Source organism: Salmo trutta, chromosome 29 (assembly GCF_901001165.1).
Source record: "Salmo trutta chromosome 29, fSalTru1.1, whole genome shotgun sequence".
Classification (NCBI taxonomy): domain Eukaryota; kingdom Metazoa; phylum Chordata; class Actinopteri; order Salmoniformes; family Salmonidae; genus Salmo; species Salmo trutta.
The window spans coordinates 1,907,535-1,934,850 of record NC_042985.1 but is presented as its reverse complement, the minus strand read 5'-3'; the positions used below and the strand labels follow the sequence as shown (position 1 = coordinate 1,934,850).

The window sequence follows — 27,316 nt, the reverse complement described above, 5'->3', positions numbered from 1 at the left end:
ATCAACCTATTTATGGATATTGTTTGAGAAATATCTCAACATAAATCACTGTACAGAGTATAGTGATTTCTACTGTATGTTTTTGCTCAGTTCAATGGTAGCCTGGTCTCAGATCTATTTGTGCTGTCTTGTCAACTCCTATGATTTACTGGTTGGCAATGACCATATGAGTTGGTTAGACAGCACCAACAGATCTGGGACCAGTTCTACTGTTATGACCTTACTGTGGTATGAAGACCAGTTCTACTGTTATGAACTTACTGTGATATGAAGACCAGCTCTACTGTTATGACCTTACTGTGGTATGAAGACCAGTTCTACTGTTATGACCTTACTGTGGTATGAAGACCAGCTCTACTGTTATAACCTTACTGTGGTATGAAGACCAGCTCTACTGTTATGACCTTACTGTGGTATGAAGACCAGCTCTACTGTTATGACCTTACTGTTATAACCTTACTGTGATATGAAGACCAGCTCTACTGTTATAACCTTACTGTGGTATGAAGACCAGCTCTACTGTTATGACCTTACTGTTATAACCTTACTGTGGTATGAAGACCAGCTCTACTGTTATGACCTTACTGTTATAACCTTACTGTGGTATAAAGACCAGCTCTACTGTTATGACCTTACTGTGGTATGAAGACCAGCTCTACTGTTATAACCTTACTGTGGTATAAAGACTAGCTCTACTGTTATGACCTTACTGTGGTATGAAGACCAGCTCTACTGTTATAACCTTACTGTGGTATGAAGACCAGCTCTACTGTTATGACCTTACTGTTATGACCTTACTGTGGTATGAAGACCAGCTCTACTGTTATGACCTTACTGTTATAACCTTACTGTGATATGAAGACCAGCTCTACTGTTATGACCTTACTGTGGTATGAAGACCAGCTCTACTGTTATGACCTTACTGTTATAACCTTACTGAGATATGAAGACCAGCTCTACTGTTATAACCTTACTGTGGTATGAAGACCAGCTCTACTGTTATGACCTTACTGTTATAACCTTACTGTGATATGAAGACCAGCTCTACTGTTATAACCTTACTGTGGTATGAAGACCAGCTCTACTGTTATGACCTTACTGTTATGACCTTACTGTGGTATGAAGACCAGCTCTACTGTTATGACCTTACTGTGGTATGAAGACCAGCTTTACTGTTATGACCTTACTGTTATAACCTTACTGTGATATGAAGACCAGCTCTACTGTTATAACCTTACTGTGGTATGAAGACCAGCTCTACTGTTATAACCTTACTGTGGTATGAAGACCAGCTCTACTGTTATGACCTTACTGTTATAACCTTACTGTGGTATAAAGACCAGCTCTACTGTTATGACCTTACTGTGGTATGAAGACCAGCTCTACTGTTATAACCTTACTGTGGTATAAAGACCAGCTCTACTGTTATGACCTTACTGTGGTATGAAGACCAGCTCTACTGTTATAACCTTACTGTGGTATGAAGACCAGCTCTACTGTTATGACCTTACTGTTATGACCTTACTGTGGTATGAAGACCAGCTCTACTGTTATGACCTTACTGTTATAACCTTACTGTGATATGAAGACCAGCTCTACTGTTATGACCTTACTGTGGTATGAAGACCAGCTCTACTGTTATGACCTTACTGTTATAACCTTACTGAGATATGAAGACCAGCTCTACTGTTATAACCTTACTGTGGTATGAAGACCAGCTCTACTGTTATGACCTTACTGTTATAACCTTACTGTGATATGAAGACCAGCTCTACTGTTATAACCTTACTGTGGTATGAAGACCAGCTCTACTGTTATGACCTTACTGTTATAACCTTACTGTGGTATAAAGACCAGCTCTACTGTTATGACCTTACTGTGGTATGAAGACCAGCTCTACTGTTATAACCTTACTGTGGTATGAAGACCAGCTCTACTGTTATGACCTTACTGTTATGACCTTACTGTGGTATGAAGACCAGCTCTACTGTTATGACCTTACTGTTATAACCTTACTGTGGTATGAAGACCAGCTCTACTGTTATAACCTTACTGTGGTATGAAGACCAGTTCTACTGTTATGACCTTACTGTGATATGAAGACCAGCTCTACTGTTATAACCTTACTGTGGTATGAAGACCAGTTCTACTGTTATAACCTTACTGTGGTATGAAGACCAGCTCTACTGTTATGACCTTACTGTGGTATGAAGACCAGCTCTACTGTTATAACCTTACTGTGGTATGAAGACCAGTTCTACTGTTATAACCTTACTGTGGTATGAAGACCAGCTCTACTGTTATGACCTTACTGTGGTATGAAGACCAGTTCTACTGTTATGACCTTACTGTGATATGAAGACCAGCTCTACTGTTATGACCTTACGGTGGTATGAAGACCAGCTCTACTGTTATAACCTTACTGTGGTATGAAGACCAGTTCTATTGTTATGACCTTACTGTGATATGAAGACCAGTTCTACTGTTATGACCTTACTGTGGTATGAAGACCAGCTCTACTGTTATGACCTTACTGTTATAACCTTACTGTGGTATGAAGACCAGCTCTACTGTTATGACCTTACTGTTATGACCTTACTGTGGTATGAAGACCAGTTCTACTGTTATGACCTTACTGTGGTACAACCACCAACGGTAAGTTGGTGGTTGTAGATATCCCTCTAGTGGTGTGGGGGCTGTGCTTTGGCAAAGTGGGTGGGGTTATATCCTGCCTGTTTGGCCCTGTCCGGGGGTATCATCGGATGGGGCCACAGTGTCTTCTGATCCCTCCTGTCTCAGCCTCCAGTATTTATGCTGCAGTAGTTTATGTGTCGGGGGGCTAGGGTCAGTCTGTTACATCTGGAGTATTCTCTTGTCTTATCCGGTGTCCTGTGTGAATGTAAATATGCTCTCTCTAATTCTCTCTTTCTCTCTTTCTTTCTTTCTCTCGGAGGACCTGAGCCCTAGGACCATGCCTCAGGACTACCTGGCATGATGACTCCTTGCTGTCCCCAGTCCACCTGGCCATGCTGCTGCTCCAGTTTCAACTGTTCTGCCTGCGGCTACGGAACCCTGACCTGTTCACCGGACGTGCTTGTTGCACCCTCGACAATTACTATGATTATTATTATTTGACCATGCTGGTCATTTACGAACATTTTAACATCTTGACCATGTTCTGTTATAATATCCACCCGGCACAGCCAGAAGAGGACTGGCCACCCCTCATAGCCTGGTTCCTCTCTAGGTTTCTTCCTAGGTTTTTGGCCTTTCTCAGGAGTTTTTCCTAGGGAGTTTTTCCCAGCCACCGTGCTTCTTTCACATGCATTGCTTGCTGTTTGGGGTTTTAGGCTGGGTTTCTGTACAGCACTTTGAGATTTCAGCTGATGTACGAAGGGCTATATAAATAAATTTGATTTGATTTTGATTTGATTTGAAGACCAGCTCTACTGTTATAACCTTACTGTGGTATGAAGACCAGTTCTACTGTTATGACCTTACTGTTATGACCTTACTGTGGTATGAAGACCAGTTCTACTGTTATAACCTTACTGTGGTATGAAGACCAGCTCTACTGTTATGACCTTACTGTTATAACCTTACTGTGGTATGAAGACCAGCTCTACTGTTATGACCTTACTGTGGTATGAAGACCAGTTCTACTGTTATAACTTTACTGTGGTATGAAGACCAGCTCTACTGTTATGACCTTACTGTGGTATGAAGACCAGTTCTACTGTTATGACCTTACTGTTATAACCTTACTGTTATAACCTTACTGTGGTATGAAGACCAGCTCTACTGTAATGACCTTACTGTGGTATGAAGACCAGCTCTACTGTTATGACCTTACTGTGGTATGAAGACCAGCTCTACTGTTATGACCTTACTGTTATGACCTTACTGTGGTATGAAGACCAGCTCTACTGTTATGACCTTACTGTTATGACCTTACTGTGGTATGAAGACCAGCTCTACTGTTATGACCTTACTGTGGTATGAAGACCAGCTCTACTGTTATGACCTTACTGTCGTATGAAGACCAGGTCTACTGTTATGACCTTACTGTGGTATGAAGACCAGCTCTACTGTTATGACCTTACTGTGATATGAAGACCAGCTCTACTGTTATGACCTTACTGTGGTATGAAGACCAGTTCTACTGTTATAACCTTACTGTGGTATGAAGACCAGCTCTACTGTTATAACCTTACTGTGGTATGAAGACCAGCATGCCGTTGGCTCTGATGGTGTAGATGACTGCGTCGGCCACACAGCGCTCGTCTGTCTCTGGGTCTTTGTCTCTGAAGTAGAGACACTGGAAAAGCTCGGTGGACACCTTCTGGGCATGCTGTGCTGCCTAGGGGGACAGAGGGTAGAGGGTAGAGTTCAGGGGTCAATGTCAGAAGATAACCCCCTGTGAGGATGGTTTTCTACAGTAAAAGATTCCACACACTGTCCTCTATGCTCCCATGGTATTTATTGAAACAACTTTGACTCTTAGGTCTTCATCACCCCCAAGTATTCCATTTAGAGATGAATGATATCTTCTCTTATCTTATTTTGTTTTTTTAATGCTATTGTGGATGTTTAGTATTGCTACGATACTGACCCTGTTCTTGTTGTTGATTTGCTGAGCCACCTCCTCCAGCTCTTTGTTACTGGCTAAGGCCTTGGCTGGCCCCGCCCCCTTCTCCATGGCGATGGCTGCGGTGAGCAGGCGGTGGACGATCATGTCAGCATAGCGACGGATGGGAGAGGTGAAGTGGGTGTATCGGTCCAGAGCCAGACCTGAAGGAAGAGACACAGAGGTAAACAAATCATCTCTGTCCAGATATAAAATTTCCCCTGGGCCCTGGGAGTAGATCTGTCCAGATATAACTTGATGCCCTGAGAGTAGATCTGTCCAGATATAACCTGATGCCCTGAGAGTAGATCTGTCCAGATATAACCTGGGCCCTGGGAGTAGATCTGTCCAGATATAACCTGGGCCCTGAGAGTAGATCTGTCCAGATATAACCTGGGAGTAGATCTGTCCAGATATAACCTGATGCCCCTTCCCCCTGGGCCCTGAGAGTAGATCTGTCCAGATATAACCTGAGCCCCTGGGCCCTGAGAGTAGATCTGTCCATATATAACCTGGGCCCTGAGAGTAGATCTGTCCAGATATAACCGGATGCTCCTTCCCCCTGGGCCCTGAGAGTAGATCTGTCCAGATATAACCTGGGCCCTGAGAGTAGATCTGTCCAGATATAACCTGATGACCTGGGAGTAGATCTGTCCAGATATAACCTGGGCCCTGGGAGTAGATCTGTCCAGATATAAGGTGAGCCTCTGGGCCCTGAGAGTATATCTGTCCAAATATAAGGTGAGCCTCTGGGCCCTGAGAGTAGATCTGTCCAGATATAACCTGAGCCTCTGGGCCCTGAGAGTATATCTGTCCAAATATAAGGTGAGCCTCTGGGCCCTGAGGGTAGATCTGTCCAGCTATAACCTGGGCCCTGAGAGTAGATCTGTCCAGATATAACCTGATGCCCTGAGAGTAGATCTGTCCAGATATAACCTGGGCCCTGGGAGTAGATCTGTCCAGATATAACCTGATGCCCCTTCCCCCTGGGCCCTGAGAGTAGATCTGTCCAGATATAACCTGGGCCCTGAGAGTAGATCTGTCCAGATATAACCTGAGCCCAGAGAGTAGATCTGTCCAGATATAACCTGAGCCCCTTCCCCCGGGGCCCTGAGAGTAGATCTGTCCAGATATAACCTGGGCCCTGAGAGTAGATCTGTCCAGATATAACCTGGGCCCTGAGAGTAGATCTGTCCAGATATAACCTGGGCCCCTGGGCCCTGAGAGTAGATCTGTCTAGATATAACCTGGGCCCAGAGAGTAGATCTGTCCAGATATAACCTGAGCCCCTTCCCCCTGGGCCCTGAGAGTAGATCTGTCCAGATATAACCTGGGCCCAGAGAGTAGATCTGTCCAGATATAACCTGAGCCCCTTCCCCCTGGGCCCTGAGAGTAGATCTGAAAGAACTGGAGAGGTATTTACAATATGGTGAAAACTTCACCTAGCCAACAGACAAGGTAGAGACACTGCCATATTGCTAGTGATAGCACTGGTCCTGAGGACATTAGTTACCATAGTGATAGCACTGGTCCTGAGGACATTAGTTACCATAGTGATAGCACTGGTCCTGAGGACATTAGTTACCATAGTGATAGCACTGGTCCTGAGGACATTAGTTACCATAGTGATAGCACTGGTCCTGAGGACATTAGTTACCATAGTGATAGCACTGGTCCTGAGGACATTAGTTACCATAGTGATAGCACTGGTCCTGAGGACATTAGTTACCATAGTGATAGCACTGGTCCTGAGGACATTAGTTACCATTACAACGGAACGATTTGACTAGTGCAGTGTTAGCTAGCTAGCTACATAGTTGTCTTTGTCATAGCTTGATAATTGTGTAGTTTAGTAATTATCGAGGTTAGCTAGCCAGCTATTTCCGTCCCCCGCGACGCCATTGTTCCATACCTAGCCAACTATTACCGACGAGCAGCATTGTAGAAACTAAATACATTACAAAGGAACGTCTTGATTAGTGTTATGTTAGCTAGCTACAAAGTTGCTTTTGTATAATAGCCAACCTCTACCGACTAGCAGCACTGTAGAAACTATTACATTACAACGGAACGACTTGATTAGTGTAGTGTTAGTGTTAGTTAGCTAGCATTTTCGTCATTTTAGTCAATAAGATTTTCGCAACGTAAGCTTAACTTTCTGAACATTTGAGACGTGTAGTCCACTTGTCATTCCAATCTCCTTTGCATTAGCGTAGCCTCTTCTGTAGCTTGTCAACTATGTGTCTGTCTATCCCTGTTCTCTCCCCTCTGCACAGGCCATACAAACGCTTCACACCGCGTGGCCGCTGCCACTCTAACCTGGTGGTCCCAGCGCGCACGACCCACGTGGAGTTCCAGGTCTCCGGCAGCCTCTGGAACTGCCGGTCTGCGGCCAACAAGGCTGAGTTCATCTCAGCCTATGCTACCCTCCAGTCCCTAGACTTCCTGGCGCTGACGAAAACATGGATTACTACAGATAACACTGCTACTCCTACTGCTCTCTCCTCGTCTGCCCACGTGTTCTCGCATACCCCTAGAGCATCGAGCCAACGGGGTGGTGGCACTGGAATCCTCATCTCTCCCAAGTGGACATTCTCTCTTTCTCCCCTGACCCATCTGTCTATCTCCTCATTTGAATTCCATGCTGTCACAGTTACCAGCCCTTTCAAGCTTAACATCCTTATCATTTATCGCCCTCCAGGTTCCCTTGGAGAGTTCATCAATGAGCTTGACGCCTTGATAAGTTCCTTTCCTGAGGATGGCTCACCTCTCACAGTTCTGGGTGACTTTAACCTCCCCACGTCTACCTTTGACTCATTCCTCTCTGCCTCCTTCTTTCCACTCCTCTCCTCTTTTGACCTCACCCTCTCACCTTCCCCCCCTACTCACAAGGCAGGCAATACGCTTGACCTCATCTTTACTAGATGCTGTTCTTCCACTAATCTCATTGCAACTCCCCTCCAAGTCTCCGACCACTACCTTGTATCCTTTTCCCTCTCGCTCTCATCCAACACTTCTCACTCTGCCCCTACTCGGATGGTATTGCGCCGTCCCAACCTTCGCTCTCTCTCTCCCGCTACTCTCTCCTCTTCCATCCTATCATCTCTTCCCTCTGCTCAAACCTTCTCCAACCTATCTCCTGATTCTGCCTCCTCAACCCTCCTCTCCTCCCTTTCTGCATCCTTTGATTTTCTCTGTCCCCTATCCTCCAGGCCGGCTCGGTCCTCCCCTCCTGCTCCGTGGCTCGACGACTCACTGCGAGCTCACAGAACAGGGCTCCGGGCAGCCGAGCGGAAATGGAGGAAAACTCGCCTCCCTGCGGACCTGGCATCCTTTCACTCCCTCCTCTCTACATTTTCCTCTTCTGTCTCTGCTGCTAAAGCCAATTTCTACCACTCTAAATTCCAAGCATCTGCCTCTAACCCTAGGAAGCTCTTTGCTACCTTCTCCTCCCTCCTGAATCCCCCCCCCCCTCCTCCCTCTCTGCGGATGACTTCGTCAACCATTTTGAAAAGAAGGTTGATGACATCCGATCCTCGTTTGCTAAGTCAAACGACACCGCTGGTCCTGCTCACACTGCCCTACCCTGTGCTTTGACCTCTTTCTCCCCTCTCTCTCCAGATGAAATCTTGCGTCTTGTGACGGCCGGCCGCCCAACAACCTGCCCACTTGACCCTATCCCCTCCTCTCTTCTCCAGACCATTTCCGGAGACCTTCTCCCCTACCTCACCTCGCTCATCAACTCATCCTTGACCGCTGGCTACGTCCCTTCCGTCTTCAAGAGAGCGAGAGTTGCACCCCTTCTGAAAAAACCTACACTCGATCCCTCCGATGTCAACAACTACAGACCAGTATCCCTTCTTTCTTTTCCCTCCAAAACTCTTGAACGTGCCGTCCTTGGCCAGCTCTCCTGCTATCTCTCTCAGAATGACCTTCTTGATCCTAATCAGTCAGGTTTCAAGACTGGGCATTCAACTGAGACTGCTCTTCTCTGTGTCACGGAGGCTCTCCGCACTGCTAAAGCTAACTCTCTCTCCTCTGCTCTCATCCTTCTAGACCTATCTGCTGCCTTTGATACTGTGAACCATCAGATCCTCCTCTCCACCCTCTCCGAGCTGGGCATCTCCGGCGCGGCCCACGCTTGGATTGCGTCCTACCTGACAGGTCGCTCCTACCAGGTGGCGTGGCGAGAATCTGTCTCCGCACCACGTGCTCTCACCACTGGTGTCCCCCAGGGCTCTGTTCTAGGCCCTCTCCTATTCTCACTATACACCAAGTCACTTGGCTCTGTCATATCCTCACATGGTCTCTCCTATCATTGCTATGCAGACGACACACAATTAATCTTCTCCTTTCCCCCTTCTGATAACCAGGTGGCGAATCACATCTCTGCATGTCTGGCAGACATATCAGTGCGGATGACGGATCACCACCTCAAGCTGAACCTCGGCAAGACGGAGCTGCTCTTCCTCCCGGGGAAGGACTGCGTTTCATGATCTCGCCATCACGGTTGACAACTCCATTGTGTCCTCCTCCCAGAGTGCTAAGAACCTTGGCGTGACCCTGGACAACACCCTGTCGTTCTCCACTAACATCAAGGCGGTGACCCGATCCTGTAGGTTCATGCTCTACAACATTCGCAGAGTAAGACCCTGCCTCACACAGGAAGCGGCGCAGGTCCTAGTCCAGGCACTTGTCATCTCCCGTCTGGATTACTGCAACTCGCTGTTGGCTGGGCTCCCTGCCTGTGCCATTAAACCCCTACAACTCATCCAGAACGCCGCAGCCCGTCTGGTGTTCAACCTTCCCAAGTTCTCTCACGTCACCCCGCTCCTCCGCTCTCTCCACTGGCTTCCAGTTGAAGCTCGCATCCGCTACAAGTCCATGGTGCTTGCCTACAGAGCTGTGAGGGGAACGGCACCTCCGTAACTTCAGGCTCTGATCAGGCCCTACACCCAAACAAGGGCACTGCGTTCATCCACCTCTGGCCTGCTCGCCTCCCTACCTCTGAGGAAGCACAGTTCCCGCTCAGCCCAGTCAAAACTGTTCGCTGCTCTGGCACCCCAATGGTGGAACAAACTCCCTCACGACGCCAGGACAGCGGAGTCAATCACCACCTTCCGGAGACACCTGAAACCCCACCTCTTTAAGGAATACCTGGGATAGGATAAAGTAATCCTTCTAACCCCCCCCCCCCTAAAAGATTTAGATGCACTATTGTAAAGTGGTTGTTCCACTGGATATCATAAGGTGAATGCACCAATTTGTAAGTCGCTCTGGATAAGAGCGTCTGCTAAATGACTTAAATGTTAAAAATGTTAAATAGTGATAGCACTGGTCCTGAAGACATTAGTTACCATAGTGATAGCGCTGGTCCTGAGGACATTAGTTACCATAGTGATAGCACTGGTCCTGAAGACATTAGTTACCATAGTGATAGCACTGGTCCTGAGGACATTAGTTACCATAGTGATAGCACTGGTTCTGAGGACATTAGTTACCATAGTGATAGCACTGGTCCTGAAGACATTAGTTACCATAGTGATAGCACTGGTCCTGAGGACATTAGTTACCATAGTGATAGCACTGGTCCTGAGGACATTAGTTACCATAGTGATAGCACTGGTCCTGAGGACATTAGTTACCATAGTGATAGTACTGTTCGACAGGGCAGGCTCCGGTAGAGAAGTAGAGGGCATTCGACATGGCCATGGTAGCCATCACCCTCAGCAGCCGGTTCACCAACGGGTCCCGGGGGTCCACGGCCCGGTCCAGGGAGTCAGCCAGGGCCTTGTTTGACCTGGGACAGGGAGTCAAGGTTACGGGTTGAACTTTACTGCTATTTGTCATTTGATCTAGCCTGTATGTTTGAATTAGTTGTTCTTTTGGTTGACTGGTGTGCAGACATGGGATCAAACGCATTTGTCAAATACTTGGAGTTTGCACTTTTGGGAGTATTCCATTCGTTCCATTGCACAAGACAAAACTACATAAAGTACAAGTCAATAATTTGACATGTTTAATATGATACATGTCTGGACTGTTCCATGTCTCTTTTCAAAGTAGATAATGATTCCACAGTTAATAGAACGTGTTATTAACACAGCTTATAACCTATACCTGGTGTCTATGTATAGTTAAATGGCAGGTTAGTTAGTGACACCATAGTAACAGTATACCTGGTGTCTATAGTGAAGCCGCGTGCCCGGGCACTGTCCTGTAGCTGGTTGAAGAACTCCTGGCGTGGGGGCGGGTGGTGGCGCAGCAATGCCTGCTGGGGGAAACTCTTCTGGATCTTCCGGGCCACCCAGTGGTTAGCATAGATCATGCACTCTGCCACCTGGAAACACACCATCTCCATCTTGTTAGCTAGGATGTGCATTGGCTAGCTCCTTGATAGGAATGACCGGCAGGATTCGTTGGCTAACATGCTATCGTTGGCTAACATGCTATGGTTTCTTCTACTTCAAATAGTCAATTACAACAGTCAAACATTACAGCAGTCAAACATTACAACAGTCAAACATTACAGCAGTCAAACATTACAACAGTCAAACATTACAGCAGTCAAACATTACAACAGTCAAACATTACAGCAGTCAAACATTACAACAGTCAAACATTACAACAGTCAAACATTACAACAACAAACATAACAACAAACATTACAACAACAAACATTACAACAGTCAAACATTACAACAGTCAGACATTACAACAGTCAAACATTACAACAACAAACATTACAACAGTCAAACATTACAGCAGTCAAACATTACAACAGTCAAACATTACAGCAGTCAAACATTACAACAGTCAAACATTACAGCAGTCAAACATTACAACAGTCAAACATTACAGCAGTCAAACATTACAACAGTCAAACATTACAACAGTCAAACATTACAACAACAAACATTACAACAACAAACATTACAACAGTCAAACATTACAACAGTCAGACATTACAACAGTCAAACATTACAACAACAAACATTACAACAGTCAGACATTACAACAGTCAGACATTACAACAGTCAGACATTACAACAGTCAGACATTACAACAGTCAAACATTACATCAACAAACATTACAACAGTCAAACATTACAACAGTCAAACATTACAACAGTCAAACATTACAACAGTCAGACATTACAACAGTCAGACATTACAACAGTCAAACATTACAACAGTCAAACATTACAACAGTCAAACATTACAGCAGTCAAACATTACAACAGTCAAACATTACAACAGTCAAACATTACAGCAGTCAAACATTACAACAGTCAAACATTACAGCAGTCAAACATTACAACAGTCAAACATTACAGCAGTCAAACATTACAACAGTCAAACATTACAACAGTCAAACATTACAACAACAAACATAACAACAAACATTACAACAACAAACATTACAACAGTCAAACATTACAACAGTCAGACATTACAACAGTCAAACATTACAACAACAAACATTACAACAGTCAGACATTACAACAGTCAGACATTACAACAGTCAGACATTACAACAGTCAGACATTACAACAGTCAAACATTACATCAACAAACATTACAACAGTCAAACATTACAACAGTCAAACATTACAACAGTCAAACATTACAACAGTCAAACATTACAACAGTCAAACATTACAACAGTCAGACATTACAACAGTCAGACATTACAACAGTCAAACATTACAACAGTCAAACATTACATCAACAAACATTACAACAGTCAAACATTACAACAGTCAAACATTACAACAGTCAAACATTACAACAGTCAAACATTACAACATCCTATGCATGTTGTTTTTTCAACGTAATTTTTCTCTCAACCTTTTTATGTCACGCAAGAAAACAGTGAACAGAAATATGAATTCAAACCTCTGTTGCTACAATGTTTAGTTACCCACCGTCTCATGGACCTCCAGTGGCTGTCTGGGCACCAGGGCTGTGATGTTCCTGTCCTCATCCAGCTGCGCCCTCACCTCTACCCCCTCCAGCTCCAACGCTCCTCCCCTGTCCCTCTGGGCACGCAGCTGTCTGGTGGACAGATGTATGGTGCATTTATGTAAGTGTTATCTAATTGATCTTTAACAATGACTAACAGGAATCCTCTAGTACCCACCTGGCCACGTGGGTGAGGGTCTCCAGGGCCTGGGTGAGCTGGGCCAGCTTGGCATCCCTCTCCCCAGGGGGTAGATGGGCTATATAATAATAATAAGAAGAAAAATAAGAATATAACTTTATTGACTACACAATGAAGAAATTACTTTGGCTTCACAATAAAATGAATGAAACAAGAACATGTGTTCTATTCCCTCTATAGTCCACTAATTTAGACAGCCTGGAGAAGGGTAGTGCACTACTTTAAACAGCCTGGAGAAGGGTAGTCCACTACTTTAGACAGCCTGGAGAAGGGTAGTGCACTACTTTAGACAGCCTGGAGAAGGAGAAGTATTAAAACATGATGGGTATCTAGTTCTGGGACCTCTGCCTCCTCTCCATTCAGCAGTATTAAAACATGATGGGTTTCTAGTTCTGGGACCTCTGCCTCCTCTCCATTCAGCAGTATTAAAACATGATGGTACCTAGTTCTGGGACCTCTGCCTCCTCTCCATTCAGCAGTATTAAAACATGATGGGTATCTAGTTCTGGGACCTCTGCCTCCTCTCCATTCAGCAGTATTAAAACATGATGGTACCTAGTTCTGGGACCTCTGTCTCCTCTCTATTCAGCAGTATTAAAACATGATGGTACCTAGTTCTGGGACCTCTGTCTCCTCTCCATTCAGCAGTATTAAAACATGATGGGTACCTAGTTCTGGGACCTCTGCCTCCTCTCTATTCAGCAGTATTAAAACATGATGGTACCTAGTTCTGGGACCTCTGCCTCCTCTCCAATCAGCAGTATTAAAACATGATGGGTATCTAGTTCTGGGACCTCTGTCTCCTCTCCATTCAGCAGTATTAAAACATGATGGTACCTAGTTCTGGGACCTCTGCCTCCTCTCCAATCAGCAGTATTAAAACATGATGGTACCTAGTTCTGGGACCTCTGCCTCCTCTCCGTTGAGCAGAGCCTGGGCCAGTTCATAGTAAAGTTGGTAGGAGGATTGGATTAGTGTACGACCGTACCACACATTGTTCACCGCCATGGTCTGGGCATCCAGGTCCCACATGACGCTCATGGCATACCTGGACACACGGACACGCACAGAGGGACACACGGGCACGCACAGAGGGACACACAGACAGCTGTTAATGAGGTAAGGACATACAGCCTCAGTCTACTGGATAGTTCCAACCAGCGTTATGAGAGTGACCTAAGACTAAATGAATCATCCTGATAAACTTCACTGAGGTTTACAGAGCAGAGGTCAGTGTGTTGTGGTGTCAGTAAGTGTTGTTCCTTCACCTGTCCACTCCTCCCAGCAGAGGTCAGTGTGATGTAGTGTTGATGTCTCACCTGTCCACCCCTCCCAGCAGAGGTCAGTGTGATGTAGTGTTGATGTCTCACCTGTCCACCCCTCCCAGCAGAGAGCAGAGGTCAGCACTGAGGACAGCAGGCAGCATGTCATACCTGCGGTCGGCCAGGTAGTACGTGGTGGCCCTGAGAACATGACAAGAGAAAGAGTTACTGGAGCTAACACAGTCACCAGCAGGGGGCGACTGTCCCCACAACATCAGACCATACTGACTGTCAGACTGGGGGAGGGAGATGGATAAGAGGGACATGCCATACATGAAGGGACGTCGCGTGCGCCATCCGTATGGTTAGTGAGAAAGTCCATGTTGCAAATGTACCCTCCCTTACTAGACGTCCGACCACGTCCGATAAATCCGCGGACGGCGTCGGGCCGCTCACGGGGGCCGGATCTTCCAGGAAGTCATCGAACGGAGTCTCTCGGACCTTCGGTTTCTGTTTAATTAAATTTTCAAATTTTGGTCATTTCCTTGCAGTCCCGGATTATTCCACGAGAGGGCGTATGGAATCATATTGCAAATGTAACATATATCACCAATCGCGACACGGCTTTTTCTCCTAAACGGAAGATAATTCGAAGACGAAACTCGGTCTGCGTGGGTTTGGCATAATGGGCAGTTGGCCCCGAACAGGATGGAGTCGAGGCCTCGACGCTTTTCGAGTTAAGGCTATTTTTCTGGGATTGAAAGTCAAACAGGAAAATAGAGTGCTGATTTGACCGCTTCACATCAAACTACATGAGCCTACGGTGTCAGGAGAAAAGGAACCATGCATTTACCAATGTTCATTTCAGAGAAATTGTACAATGACACATTGGTGATATTCAACAACAAGAGGTTTTTTTTTCAAAAAAGTTACATATCCAGTTGCAGCGTGTTCAGATGAGTCCGTTAAGGCAGGTTTCGGAGCTCTGCGAGATTTCTGTGATTTTCTGTGATTTTCTGAAACAACACACACTTGTTCAACCCTCTGTAAATAAGTCAGTTCTTAAGAGAAACACTTAAAACTCAATATTCTATAAGAGCCTAACGTTCAGATTCCTGTGTCAACCAGAAATGCCTTATAATGGTGTCATAGGGGCTGTTTTGAAGGGTTAAAAAGGTCAGATCTTTCCACAACTTCATATGTGTGACTAGGCAACCCTCATGAACTGTAAATCAGTCATTTATCCCATCAGATGTCAAAGAAAAGCTCTCTCAAACACACACACAGCAAGGACGGAGTGACACAGTGCGGTGCTTAAAGACACAAAGAGCCTGCAATGGCATTACCATTATCTCTAGGCTGAGACGAGTTCAATGAGACGCCCCGCTTGACCGTAGCTTGCTCGGAATGAGTGCAGCGACCGTGAGAAAACTAGGCCCAAAATGAGGCCTGCACCAATATGTCAAGTGCTTATGGGTGACAGTGAGAGAACCATTAGGGTTAGAAGCACAATTCAACCTCAGGAGCGTTCCTGAGGTCCTCCCGATCTGTGCAAGCCTAACCTTGACCCTGTGGCATTAACCCTTCACAGTGAAAAGAAGGTGTTTAGATCAAACTGTGTGCAATGACTTCTCTCCCCATAGGAATACATTGACAATTCTCCTAAATTCAACCTGAAGTCTATGTGGGTTATGAATGCCTTATGAACCTGTCTTCTATAACAATCCATCAGGCTACTGTGAGGTCTACCTGTGTCGATTCTAAGGTTCCTGGAGCAACCGGAAAATGTTAAAATCACCCTAGAGCTATTGTCATATAAGCAACCTGCAGATAGTGAAAATCACGCAACTCAACCATCTGTCATTCAGTCAATTCTTAAGGTAGAGACTTCATATTCAGGATTCTGTTTATGTCTACCCCAAAGACAACGTGTGTGAAGTAAGAGCTTCCTGTGACAACCGGAAGTTGTTAAAAACAGCCAAGAGCTATTGTCATATGGTCAACCTGCATATAGTGAAAATCACGCAACTCAACCATCTGTTATTCAGTCAATTCTTAAGGTAGAGACTTCATATTCAGGATTCTGTTTATGTCTAACCCAAAGACAACGTGTGTTGAGTAAGAGCTTCCTGTGACAACCGGAAGTGGTTAAAAACAGCCAAGAGCTATTGTCATATAACCTGCACATAGTGAAAATCAAGCAACTCAACCCTATGTCATCCAGCCAATTCTTTAGGTAGAGACTTCATATTGAGGATTCTGTATATGCCTACCCCAAAGACAACGTGTGTCTATTCTTTTTGCAAAAAAAACAAAAACACACACACACAATTTGGCCATATGGACATAGTGTGGGGCTTAGAGTCTTATACCGCCTTCAATAGTTACTTTCGTTCAAACGATTCAAGAACCGTCAGACCTAGAGCTCCGAAATTTTAGAAACCTGTTCTAGAGCTCAAGTCGATAGTGCACGGTGATTTATGGGGCTCTAGAAGGTTCTCTGACCGAGAAACCGCCTCGTACATTTGCAATATTTTCAATTCATTTTGAATATCACGGACATGGCGACATGTAGAAATGTCCCAGAGTCGCAAGACTAGGTGCATTGAAACCGCCTCGGCCCATAGAGACGGACCCCAATGCCTCTGTCCGATAGCTCATTCAGGGTCCCCGTAGTAACGCCCTGAAAAAGTGGATTTTCAGCACCAATTAAGGCCACTGCTCGGGCACCGAATGACCTATCGAGCCGAAACTTGGGATTCGGGGTCGCCTCACATAGGCCTACACATAATGTCAGAGCTGGACCCGCAGCTATAACGTAACTATGTGTTTTAGGTTTTTTTATGGTTAAAATTGAAAGCACTGTGAATTATGGGCCTTCTCTGACATATGTGATAGTTGGCTTCTATACGAGTTGGAAAAAGTGGATTTGGTGTCAGATGCTATCAGTTTGGTGTCAGATTGACATCTAATTGACTGATGGACGCTGACTGCTGGGTGACGAGCAATGGAGAGGAACCACAGTCACTGCCCGGCCATCCCGAGTTCTTCGGGCCAGTCAATTATGCATTTCTGCAGTATTTTTGAGCATGCCTAAATTTGTGATGCTAAATGCCCATTGAATCATATTGCAAACGTAACGCGCTATATTGCAAACGTAACGTGCGTTTGCAATATGATTCAACAGCAAAAAATATCACCAAAGTTGACATGATGAAATCAACACAATGAGCGACAGAGAGGAACCACAGTCACTGCCCGGCCATCCCCAGTTCATCGGGACAGTAGATTATGCATTTCTGCAGTGTTTTTGAGCATGCCAAATTCGTGATGTTGAGATCCATTGAAACATATTTCAAATGCGCATCAGTGCACATGGTGACCCGAAATGGGTTACCAGGAGTAATTTTTTAGAAGGGTTTTAAATGCCTTTAGGGTGGTGCAAGGGGTGCACGGTTGGGTAGGGAGCACCTTCCATCAGTGCCCATCCAGTATAAGGCGCCCCTAGTCATTTTGGACATTTTTCAAAAAATCGCAAAAAATCGACAGTCCCACTTCTCTCATGTCACCATCAAGTCATGGAGAGGAACCACAGTCACTGCCCGGCCATCCCCAGTTCATCGGGACAGTCTATTTTGCATATCTTTAGTGTTTTTGATCATGCCAAATTCGTGATGTTGAGGCCCATTGAATCATATTGCAAATGCGCATCCGTGGACATGGTGACCCGAAATGGGTTACCAGGAGTAATTTTTTAGAATGGTTTTAAATGCCTTTAGGGTGGTGCAAGGGGTGCACGGTTGGGTAGGGAGCACCTTCCATCAGTGCCCATCTAGTATGGGGCGCCCCTAGTCATTTTGGACATTTTTCAAAAAAATCGCAAAAAAACGACAATCCCACTTCTCTCATGTCACCATCAAGCCATGGAGAGGAACCACAGTCACTGCCCGGCCATCACCAGTTCATCGGGACAGTTAATTTTGCATTTCTGCAGTGTTTTTGAGCATGCCAAATTCGTGATGTTGAGGCCCATTGAATCATATTGCAAATGCGCATCAGTGCACATGGTGACCCGAAATGGGTTACCAGGAGTAATTTTTTAGAAGGGTTTTAAATGCCTTTAGGGTGGTGCAAGGGGTCCACGGTTGGGTAGGGAGCACCTTCCATCAGTGCCCATCCAGTATGGGGCGCACCTAGTCATTTTGGACATTTTTCAAAAAATCACTAAAAAACTCACCATCAAGCCATGGAGAGGAACCACAGTCACTGCACGGCCATCCCCAGTTCATCGGGACAGTCAATTATGCATTTCTGCAGTATTTTTGAGCATGCCTAAATTTGTGATGCTAAATGCCCATTGAATCATATTGCAAACGTAACACGCAATATTGCAAATGTAACGCGCATTTGCAACATGATTCAACAGCAAAAAATATCACCAAAGTTGACATGATGAAATCAACACAACGAGCGATGGAGAGGAACCACAGTCACTGCACGGCCATCCCCAGTTCATCGGGACAGTCAATTATGCATTTCTGCAGTGGTTTTGAGCATGCCAAAGTTGTGATGCTAAATGCCCATTGAATCATATTGCAAATACGCATCCGTGTATTTGTAATATGATTCAACAGCAAAAAATGTCACCAAAGTTGACATGATGAAATCAACACAACGAGCGATGGAGAGGAACCACAGTCACTGCACGGCCATCCCCAGTTCATCGGGACAGTCAATTATGCATTTCTGCAGTGGTTTTGAGCATGCCACATTTGTGATGCTAAATGCCCATTGAATCATATTGCAAACGTAACATGGAATATTGCAAATGTAACGCGCATTTGCAACATGATTCAACAGCAAAAAATATCACCAAAGTTGACATGATGAAATCAACACAACGAGCGATGGAGAGGAACCACAGTCACTGCACGGCCATCCCCAGTTAATCGGGACAGTCAATTATGCATTTCTGCAGTGGTTTTGAGCATGCCAAAGTTGTGATGCTAAATGCCAATTGAATCATATTGCAAATGCGCATCCGTGTATTTGCAATATGATTCTACAGCAAAAAATATCACCAAAGGTGACATGATGAAATCAACACAACGAGCGATGGAGAGGAACCAGGAGCGTTCCTGAGGTCCTCCCGATCTGTGCAAGCCAACCTTGACCCTGTGGCATTAACCCTTCACAGTGAAAAGAAGGTGTTTAGATCAAACTGTGTGCAATGACTTCTCTCCCCATAGGAACACATAGACTATTCTCCAAAATTCAACCTGAAGCCTATGTGGGTTATGAATGCCTTATGAACCTGTCTTCTACAACAATCCATCAGGCTACTGTGAGGTCTACCTGTGTCGATTCTAAGGTTCCTGTGACAACCGGAAGTGGTTAAAATCACCCAAGAGCTATTGTCATATTACGTGCGCATAGTGAAAATCACGCAACTCAACCATCTGTTACTCAGTCAATTCTTAAGGTAGAGACTTCTTATTCAGGATTCTGTTTATGTCTACCCCAAAGACAACGTGTGTGAAGCAACAGCTTCCTGTGACAACCGGAAGTGGTTAAAAACACCCAAGAGCTATTGTCATATTGCCACCTGCAGATAGTGAAAATCACGCAACTCAACCATCTGTTACTCAGTCAATTTTTAAGGTAGAGACTTCTTATTCAGGATTATGTTTATGTCTACCCCAAAGACAACGTGTGTGAAGCAAGAGCTTCCTGTGACAACCGGAAGTGGTTAAAACAGCCTAGAGCTATTGTCATATGGTCAACCTGCATATAGTGAAAATCACGCAACTCAACCATCTGTTACTCAGTCAATTCTTAAGGTAGAGACTTCTTATTCAGGATTCTGTTTATGTCTACCCCAAAGACAACGTGTGTGAAGCAAGAGCTTCCTGTGACAACCGGAAGTGGTTAAAATCACCCAAGTGCTATTGTCATATTACGTGCGCATAATGAAAATCACGCAACTCAACCATCTTTTACTCAGTCAATTCTTAAGGTAGAGACTTCTTATTCAGGATTCTGTTTCTGTCTACCCCAAAGACAACGTGTGTGAAGCAAGAGCTTCCTGTGACAATCGGAAGTGGTTAAAAACACCCAAGAGCTATTGTCATATTAAGTGCGCATAGTGAAAATCACGCAACTCAACCATCTGTTTCTCAGTCAATTCTTAAGGTAGAGACTTCTTATTCAGGATTCTGTTTATGTCTACCCCAAAGACAACGTGTGTTGAGTAAGAACTTCCTGTGACAACGGGAAGTGGTTAAAACAGCCTAGAGCTATTGTCATATGGACAACCTGCATATAGTGAAAATCACGCAACTCAACCATCTGTTACTCAGTCAATTGTTAAGGTAGAGACTTCTTATTCAGGATTCTGTTTCTGTGTACCCCAAAGACAACGTGTGTGAAGCAAGAGCTTCCTGTGACAACCGGAAGTGGTTAAAAATAGCCTAGAGCTATTGTCATATTGCCACCTGCAGATAGTGAAAATCACGCAACTCAACCATCTGTTATTCAGTCAATTCTTAAGGTAGAGACTTCATATTCAGGATTCTGTTTATGTCTACCCCAAAGACAACCTGTGTGAAGCAAGAGCTTCCTGTGACAACCGGAAGTGGTTAAAATCACCCAAGAGCTATTGTCATATTACGTGCGCATAGTGAAAATCACGCAACTCAACCATCTGTTTCTCAGTCAATTCTTAAGGTAGAGACTTCTTATTCAGGATTATGTTTATGTATACCCCAAAGACAACGTGTGTGAAGCAAGAGCTTCCTGTGACAACCGGAAGTGGTTAAAAACACCCAAGAGCTTTTGTCATATTACGTGCGCATAGTGAAAATCACGCAACTCAACCATCTGTTTCTCAGTCAATTCTTAAGGTAGAGACTTCTTATTCAGGATTCTGTTTATGTCTACCCCAAAGACAACGTGTGTTGAGTAAGAACTTCCTGTGACAACGGGAAGTGGTTAAAACAGCCTAGAGCTATTGTCATATGGTCAACCTGCATATAGTGAAAATCACGCAACTCAACCATCTGTTATTCAGTCAATTCTTAAGGTAGAGACTTCTTATTCAGGATTCTGTTTATGTCTACCCCAAAGACAACGTGTGTGAAGCAAGAGCTTCCTGTGACAACCGGAAGTGGTTAAAAACACCCAAGTGCTATTGTCATTTGGCCACCTGCAGATAGTGAAAATCACGCAACTCAACCATCTGTTACTCAGTCAATTCTTAAGGTAGAGACTTCTTATTCAGGATTCTGTTTATGTCTACCCCAAAGACAACGTGTGTGAAGCAAGAGCTTCCTGTGACAACCGGAAGTGGTTAAAAACACCCAAGAGCTATTGTCATATTACGTGCACATAGTGAAAATCACGCAACTCAACCATCTGTTACTCAGTCAATTCTTAAGGTAGAGACTTCTTATTCAGGATTCTGTTTATGTCTACCCCAAAGACAACGTGTGTTGAGTAAGAACTTCCTGTGACAACGGGAAGTGGTTAAAACAGCCTAGAGCTATTGTCATATGGACAACCTGCATATAGTGAAAATCACGCAACTCAACCATCTGTTACTCAGTCAATTCTTAAGGTAGAGACTTCTTATTCATGATTCTGTTTATGTCTACCCCAAAGACAACGTGTGTGAAGCAAGAGCTTCCTGTGACAACCGGAAGTGGTTAAAAACACCCAAGAGCTATTGTCATATTACGTGCGCATAGTGAAAATCTCGTAACTCAACCATCTGTTACTCAGTCAATTCTTAAGGTAGAGACTTCTTATTCAGGATTCTGTTTATGTCTACCCCAAAGACAACGTGTGTGAAGCAAGAGCTTCCTGTGACAACCGGAAGTGGTTAAAAACACCCAAGAGCTATTGTCATATTGCCACCTGCAGATAGTGAAAATCATACAACTCAACCATGTGTCATTCAGTCAATTCTTAAGGTAGAGACTTCATATTCAGGATTCTGTATATGCCTACCCCAAAGACAACGTGTGTCTATTCTTTTTGCAAAAAAAACAAAAACACACACACACAATTTGGCCATAGGTACATAGTGTGGGGCTTAGAGGCTTATACCGCCTTCAATAGTTACTTTCGTTCAAACGATTCAAGAACCGTCAGACCTAGAGCTCCGAAATTTTAGAAACCTGTTCTAGAGCTCAAGTCGATAGTGCACGGTGATTTATGGGGCTCTAGAAGGTTCTCTGACCGAGAAACCGCCTCGTACATTTGCAATATTTTCAATTCATTTTGAATATCACGGACATGGCGACATGTAGAAATGTCCCAGAGTCGCAAGACTAGGTGCATTGAAACCGCGTCGGCACATAGAGACGGACCCCAATGTCTCTGTCCGATAGCTCATTCAGGGACCCCGTAGTAACGCCCTGAAAAAGTGGATTTTCAGCACCAATTAAGGCCATTGCTCGGGCACCGAATGACCTATCGAGCCGAAACTTGGGGTTCGGGGTCGCCTCACATAGGCCTACACATAATGTCAGAGCTGGACCCGCAGCTATAACGTAACTATGTGTTTTAGGTTTTTTTATGGTTAAAATTGAAAGCACTGTGAATTATGGGCCTTCTCTGACATATGTGATAGTTGGCTTCTATACGAGTTGGAAAAAGTGGATTTGGTGTCAGATGCTATCAGTTTGGTGTCAAAATGACATCTAATTGACTGATGGACGCTGACTGCTGGGTGACGAGCAATGGAGAGGAACCACAGTCACTGCCCGGCCATCCCGAGTTCATCGAGCCAGTCAATAATGCATTTCTGCAGTATTTTTGAGCATGCCTAAATTTGTGATGCTAAATGCCCATTGAATCATATTGCAAACGTAACGCGCAATATTGCAAATGTAACGCGCATTTGCAATATGATTCAACAGCAAAAAATATCACCAAAGTTGACATGATGAAATCAACACAACGAGCGATGGAGAGGAACCACAGTCACTGCACGGCCATCCCGAGATCATCGGGCCAGTCAATTATGCATTCTGAGCATGTCAAATTCGTTAAAAATGTTAAAAGCAACAGAGTCCCACTTCTCCCTCATCATACATGACAAGTAGACCATCTGCGTTGATTGATGGCTCAACATAGGGATATATATCATTTGGGCAGTATAAATGCCATTTGGACCATGGTTCACTGACTTTTGGGTTTGGAAACCGACTTCCTATGATCGTACATGGCAAACGGACAAACATACTGATTTGGCACATTCAATACTTTCATACATGTATAATTGACAAAAAAAGAATTGGACATTTCATTTGCACATTTCTAATGGCATTTGGCAAAAAATATAAATATGTCACTTTTGACTTCCTATGAAATCATATTCCAAATGCACAAATCATATGCCTTATGCACAAGCAAATATGTCACTTTTGACTTCCTATGAAATCATATTCCAAATGCACAAAACATATGCCTTATGCACAAGCAAAAACAACCCAAAAAATTATGTCAATAAAATATGTCAAAAGTATGTCCATACAGCTCTTATACATGTGTAATTGACATAAAAATCAAAAAAAATTCGAAAAACGGTCCAGAAACCACTTATTTAGGGTTGAAAAGTTTTCAAAAAATATGTCATTTTTTCAAAATTTGACTCTTGGGACTTGAATTGTGTTACATTTGCAATATGAAAATTCACTGCGGAGAGCTCTAGCTATCTTTTGGATATTTGCTGTAATTTGGCACATGCAATACTTCCACAAGTGACAAAAAAAAAGCATTGGATATGTCATTTTGCAAAAAAAATGAAAAAAAAAGTCACTTTTTTCCTATGAAATCATATTCAAAATGCACAAAACATATGCCTTGCGCACAAGCAAAAGCAACCCAAAAAACGACATCAATAAAAAACGTCAGAAGCATGTTCATACAGCTCTTATACATGTGTAATTGACATAACAATCGAAAAAAAATCAAAAAACGGTCCAGAAACCACTTTTTTACAAGGTGCTAAGTTTTCAAAAAAAAAATCATTTTATCAAAATCTGAGACTTGGGTAAGAATTGGGTATCATTTGCTGTATGAAAATCCAAGGTGGAGCGCGCTCGCCATCTAAAGGAAATTTGGGGTGTTACAATTGGCAATTGCCATCGGAAAATTGCCATATGATTGGCCCGGAGATGGGCCGCTTTGGGTGGTTTTTGCAATCGTGTGTATGATTCGTGCTATGCCAATATGTTGCCATGTTATTTTGTCCAAATCAGGGGGGTATTCCCTTACACAGTTTACTGACTTATTAATGGTCCTATCACAGTTTACTGACTTACTAATGGTCCAATCCCAGTTTACTGACTTACTAATGGTCCAATCACAGTTTACTTACTAATGGCACTGCCTACTCCAGATGACTCATTTTTGAAATCATATGAGCAAAAAATATTTCATTTTATTTGTAATGCTAAGCCAGACAAAATTAAACGTGCCTATTTATATAATGAATATGAGTTTGGGGGGGGCTAAAATTTATAAATATTAAAGCTTTAAAACTCACTAAAAGCTTCACTAATACATTAATTAAACTTAAACTCAAAATGGTTCCTCAGTAGATTATTAAGAAAAGCTCGTCCTTTGTTCAAAAATTGCTTTTTTGCCTTCATACAGATTACAGCTTCTCATTTCCGACTAATTGGAAAGGAAATGTTGTTTAAAGTATCACCCTTTCTTAAACAAGCCGTACAAAGCTGGTTACAATTTAAGTTTTATCCTCCAGAAAATATAGAACAAATATTACAACAAATGTTCTGGTTAAACTCAAATATACTAATGAATAAAAAAAACATTCTTTATGGATTTTTTTTATTAAACTGGTATTATATTTATTAAAGACATTATGAATAGAAACGGAGGAGTTATGTCACATACACAGTTATCGAAAATATATGGGAATATCTGCTCAATCCGAATTTACAACCAACTGATTGCAGCACGACCACAAAAATGGAGGAAGCAAGTGGAAAAGGGAGGAGGTAGGTAACTTGTTTGCCTGACATATATTAAAGATACAAATTGGCTGAAAGGAACTGGCATAAATAAAAAAATATACCAGTTTTATCTGAGGACAAAAATGTTGACAGCTGCGCCATACAGGTTGCAAAATAAATGGGAGGAGATCTGTGATGTACCAAATCCATGGCACATGGTTTATGAACTGGTACAAAAAACTACACTTGATTCAACACTTCGAGTTTTTCAATTTAAGTTATTGTATAGAATTCTTGCCACCAACAGAATGCTATATATATATGGGGAATACAGCAGTCTCAGCTCTGTACATTTAGCAGTGAAGAGACAGAATCAATAGATAATTTATTCTGGTATTGCCCCTATGTAGCTTGTTTCTGGTCACAGGTTCAGGAATGGTTAAAAACATCACAACATGCATTTAAAATTAACCTTTCAAATAGCAGTGTTGGGCGATCTGGAAAGACATAGTCAGTCAATCAATAATATAATAATACTGGTAGGAAAGGTTTTCATCTTTAGCTCACAGTCTGTGGATAATACATGATTTAGAAAGATTAAAAAATGTTGTAAAACCACACAGCACAAATGAAAAATATATGGCATATGGAAACCAAATGAGGGTGGTCTATGGTGATAGGTGTGATGGGCTGAGAGTTGGGATTAAAGAGTTTGTTTGGTCATTTATTATTGTTATGTGACAGCTTTATATAAAGGTACCATGTATGTAAAATGTATGTATATGTAGCAAAAAATCTGTAAAAAAAATAAAGATCTATGTCCTCCGAAGAGGGGGAAGGGTTAATATTATTTTACATTTACATTTATTTAAATAGAGGGAGATCCTGGCACATGGCTCACAGACACTCAAACACATTCACTCCCTCACTCACCTAGCGCGGGCCTCCAGGTCCGTCAGCGACCCCTCTTTAACAAAGTGTGTGACGTCAGCGATGTGAACGCCCAGCTCTAACCTCTGACCCCCCGGGCCTGGGGGGAGGCTGCGTACGGACAGAGTGTCGTCTACGTCCTCACAGCCCTGAGGGTCGATGCTGAACACCAGGTGGGTTTGTCTCAGATCCCGTCTGGTAATCACCTCAGCAGGGTCTACTGACCAGGGGCTTTCAGGGGAGGACACAGGCATCTCACCAAGCTAGATACACACAAACAGATGTGCAGTGACGGATACATCAACATACAGAGACATGCAGACACACACACCAATAAATATACATTTAAAAATATTAAAAGCCTAATTTCTACATAAGAACTCCGCTGCATCTACAGGGTCTCCCAGCAAGACACATTTATGGAAGTAAAAACAACAATTGACATCTTAGTGCAAAGACTGACTTTACTATAATCTACCTGGATACAGTTCTATATCAGGATGGTGTATTATACTATAATCTACCTGGATCCAGTTCTCTATCAGGATGGTGTATTATACTATAATCTACCTGGATACAGTTCTCTATCAGGATGGTGTATTATACTATAATCTACCTGGATACAGTTCTCTATCAGGATGGTGTATTATACTATAATTGGATACAGTTCTCTATCAGGATGGTGTATTATACTATAATCTACCTGGATACAGTTCTCTATCAGGATGGTGTATTATACTATAATCTACCTGGATACAGTTCTCTATCAGGATGGTGTATTATACTATAATCTACCTGGATACAGTTCTCTATCAGGATGGTGTATTATACTATAATCTACCTGGATACAGTTCTCTATCAGGATGGTGTATTATACTATAATCTACCTGGATACAGATCTCTATCAGGATGGTGTATTATACTATAACTGGATACAGTTATCATCAGGATGGTGTATTATACTATAATCTACCTGGATACAGATCTCTATCAGGATGGTGTATTATACTATAACTGGATACAGTTATCATCAGGATGGTGTATTATACTATAATCTACCTGGATACAGTTCTCTATCAGGATGGTGTATTATACTATAACTGGATACAGATCTCCATCAGGATGGTGTATTATACTATAATCTACCTGGATACAGTTCTCTATCAGGATGGTGTATTATACTATAATCTACCTGGATACAGTTCTCTATCAGGATGGTGTATTATACTATAACTGGATACAGTTCTCTATCAGGATGGTGTATTATACTATAATCTACCTGGATACAGTTCTCTATCAGGATGGTGTATTATACTATAACTGGATACAGATCTCTATCAGGATGGTGTAT

The 27,316-nt window shown here is 43.3% G+C and overlaps 1 protein-coding gene across 6 annotated transcripts in view; it reads right to left on the bottom strand.

Moving 5' to 3' along the window:
• The window catches only part of LOC115166745 (DIS3-like exonuclease 1), a 55,144-nt gene that overhangs the window by 2,159 nt on the left and 25,669 nt on the right, over positions 1 to 27,316 (bottom strand). For 4 of the 6 annotated variants that reach the window (XM_029720504.1, XM_029720510.1, XM_029720508.1 and 1 more), the window contains 9 exons: positions 25,969 to 26,228; positions 14,162 to 14,254; positions 13,685 to 13,839; positions 12,771 to 12,849; positions 12,556 to 12,685; positions 10,807 to 10,967; positions 10,273 to 10,427; positions 4,613 to 4,791; positions 4,215 to 4,360 (listed from right to left, as the gene is read on the bottom strand). In XM_029720504.1, coding sequence (XP_029576364.1) covers positions 4,215 to 4,360; positions 4,613 to 4,791; positions 10,273 to 10,427; positions 10,807 to 10,967; positions 12,556 to 12,685; positions 12,771 to 12,849; positions 13,685 to 13,839; positions 14,162 to 14,254; positions 25,969 to 26,228 — 1,358 coding nt within the window. Of the gene's footprint in view, positions 1 to 4,214; positions 4,361 to 4,612; positions 4,792 to 10,272; positions 10,428 to 10,806; positions 10,968 to 12,555; positions 12,686 to 12,770; positions 12,850 to 13,684; positions 13,840 to 14,059; positions 14,070 to 14,110; positions 14,119 to 14,161; positions 14,255 to 25,968; positions 26,229 to 27,316 lie in introns of all 6 variants that reach the window. The other 2 variants (XM_029720505.1, XM_029720507.1) reach the window with 2 other exon arrangements.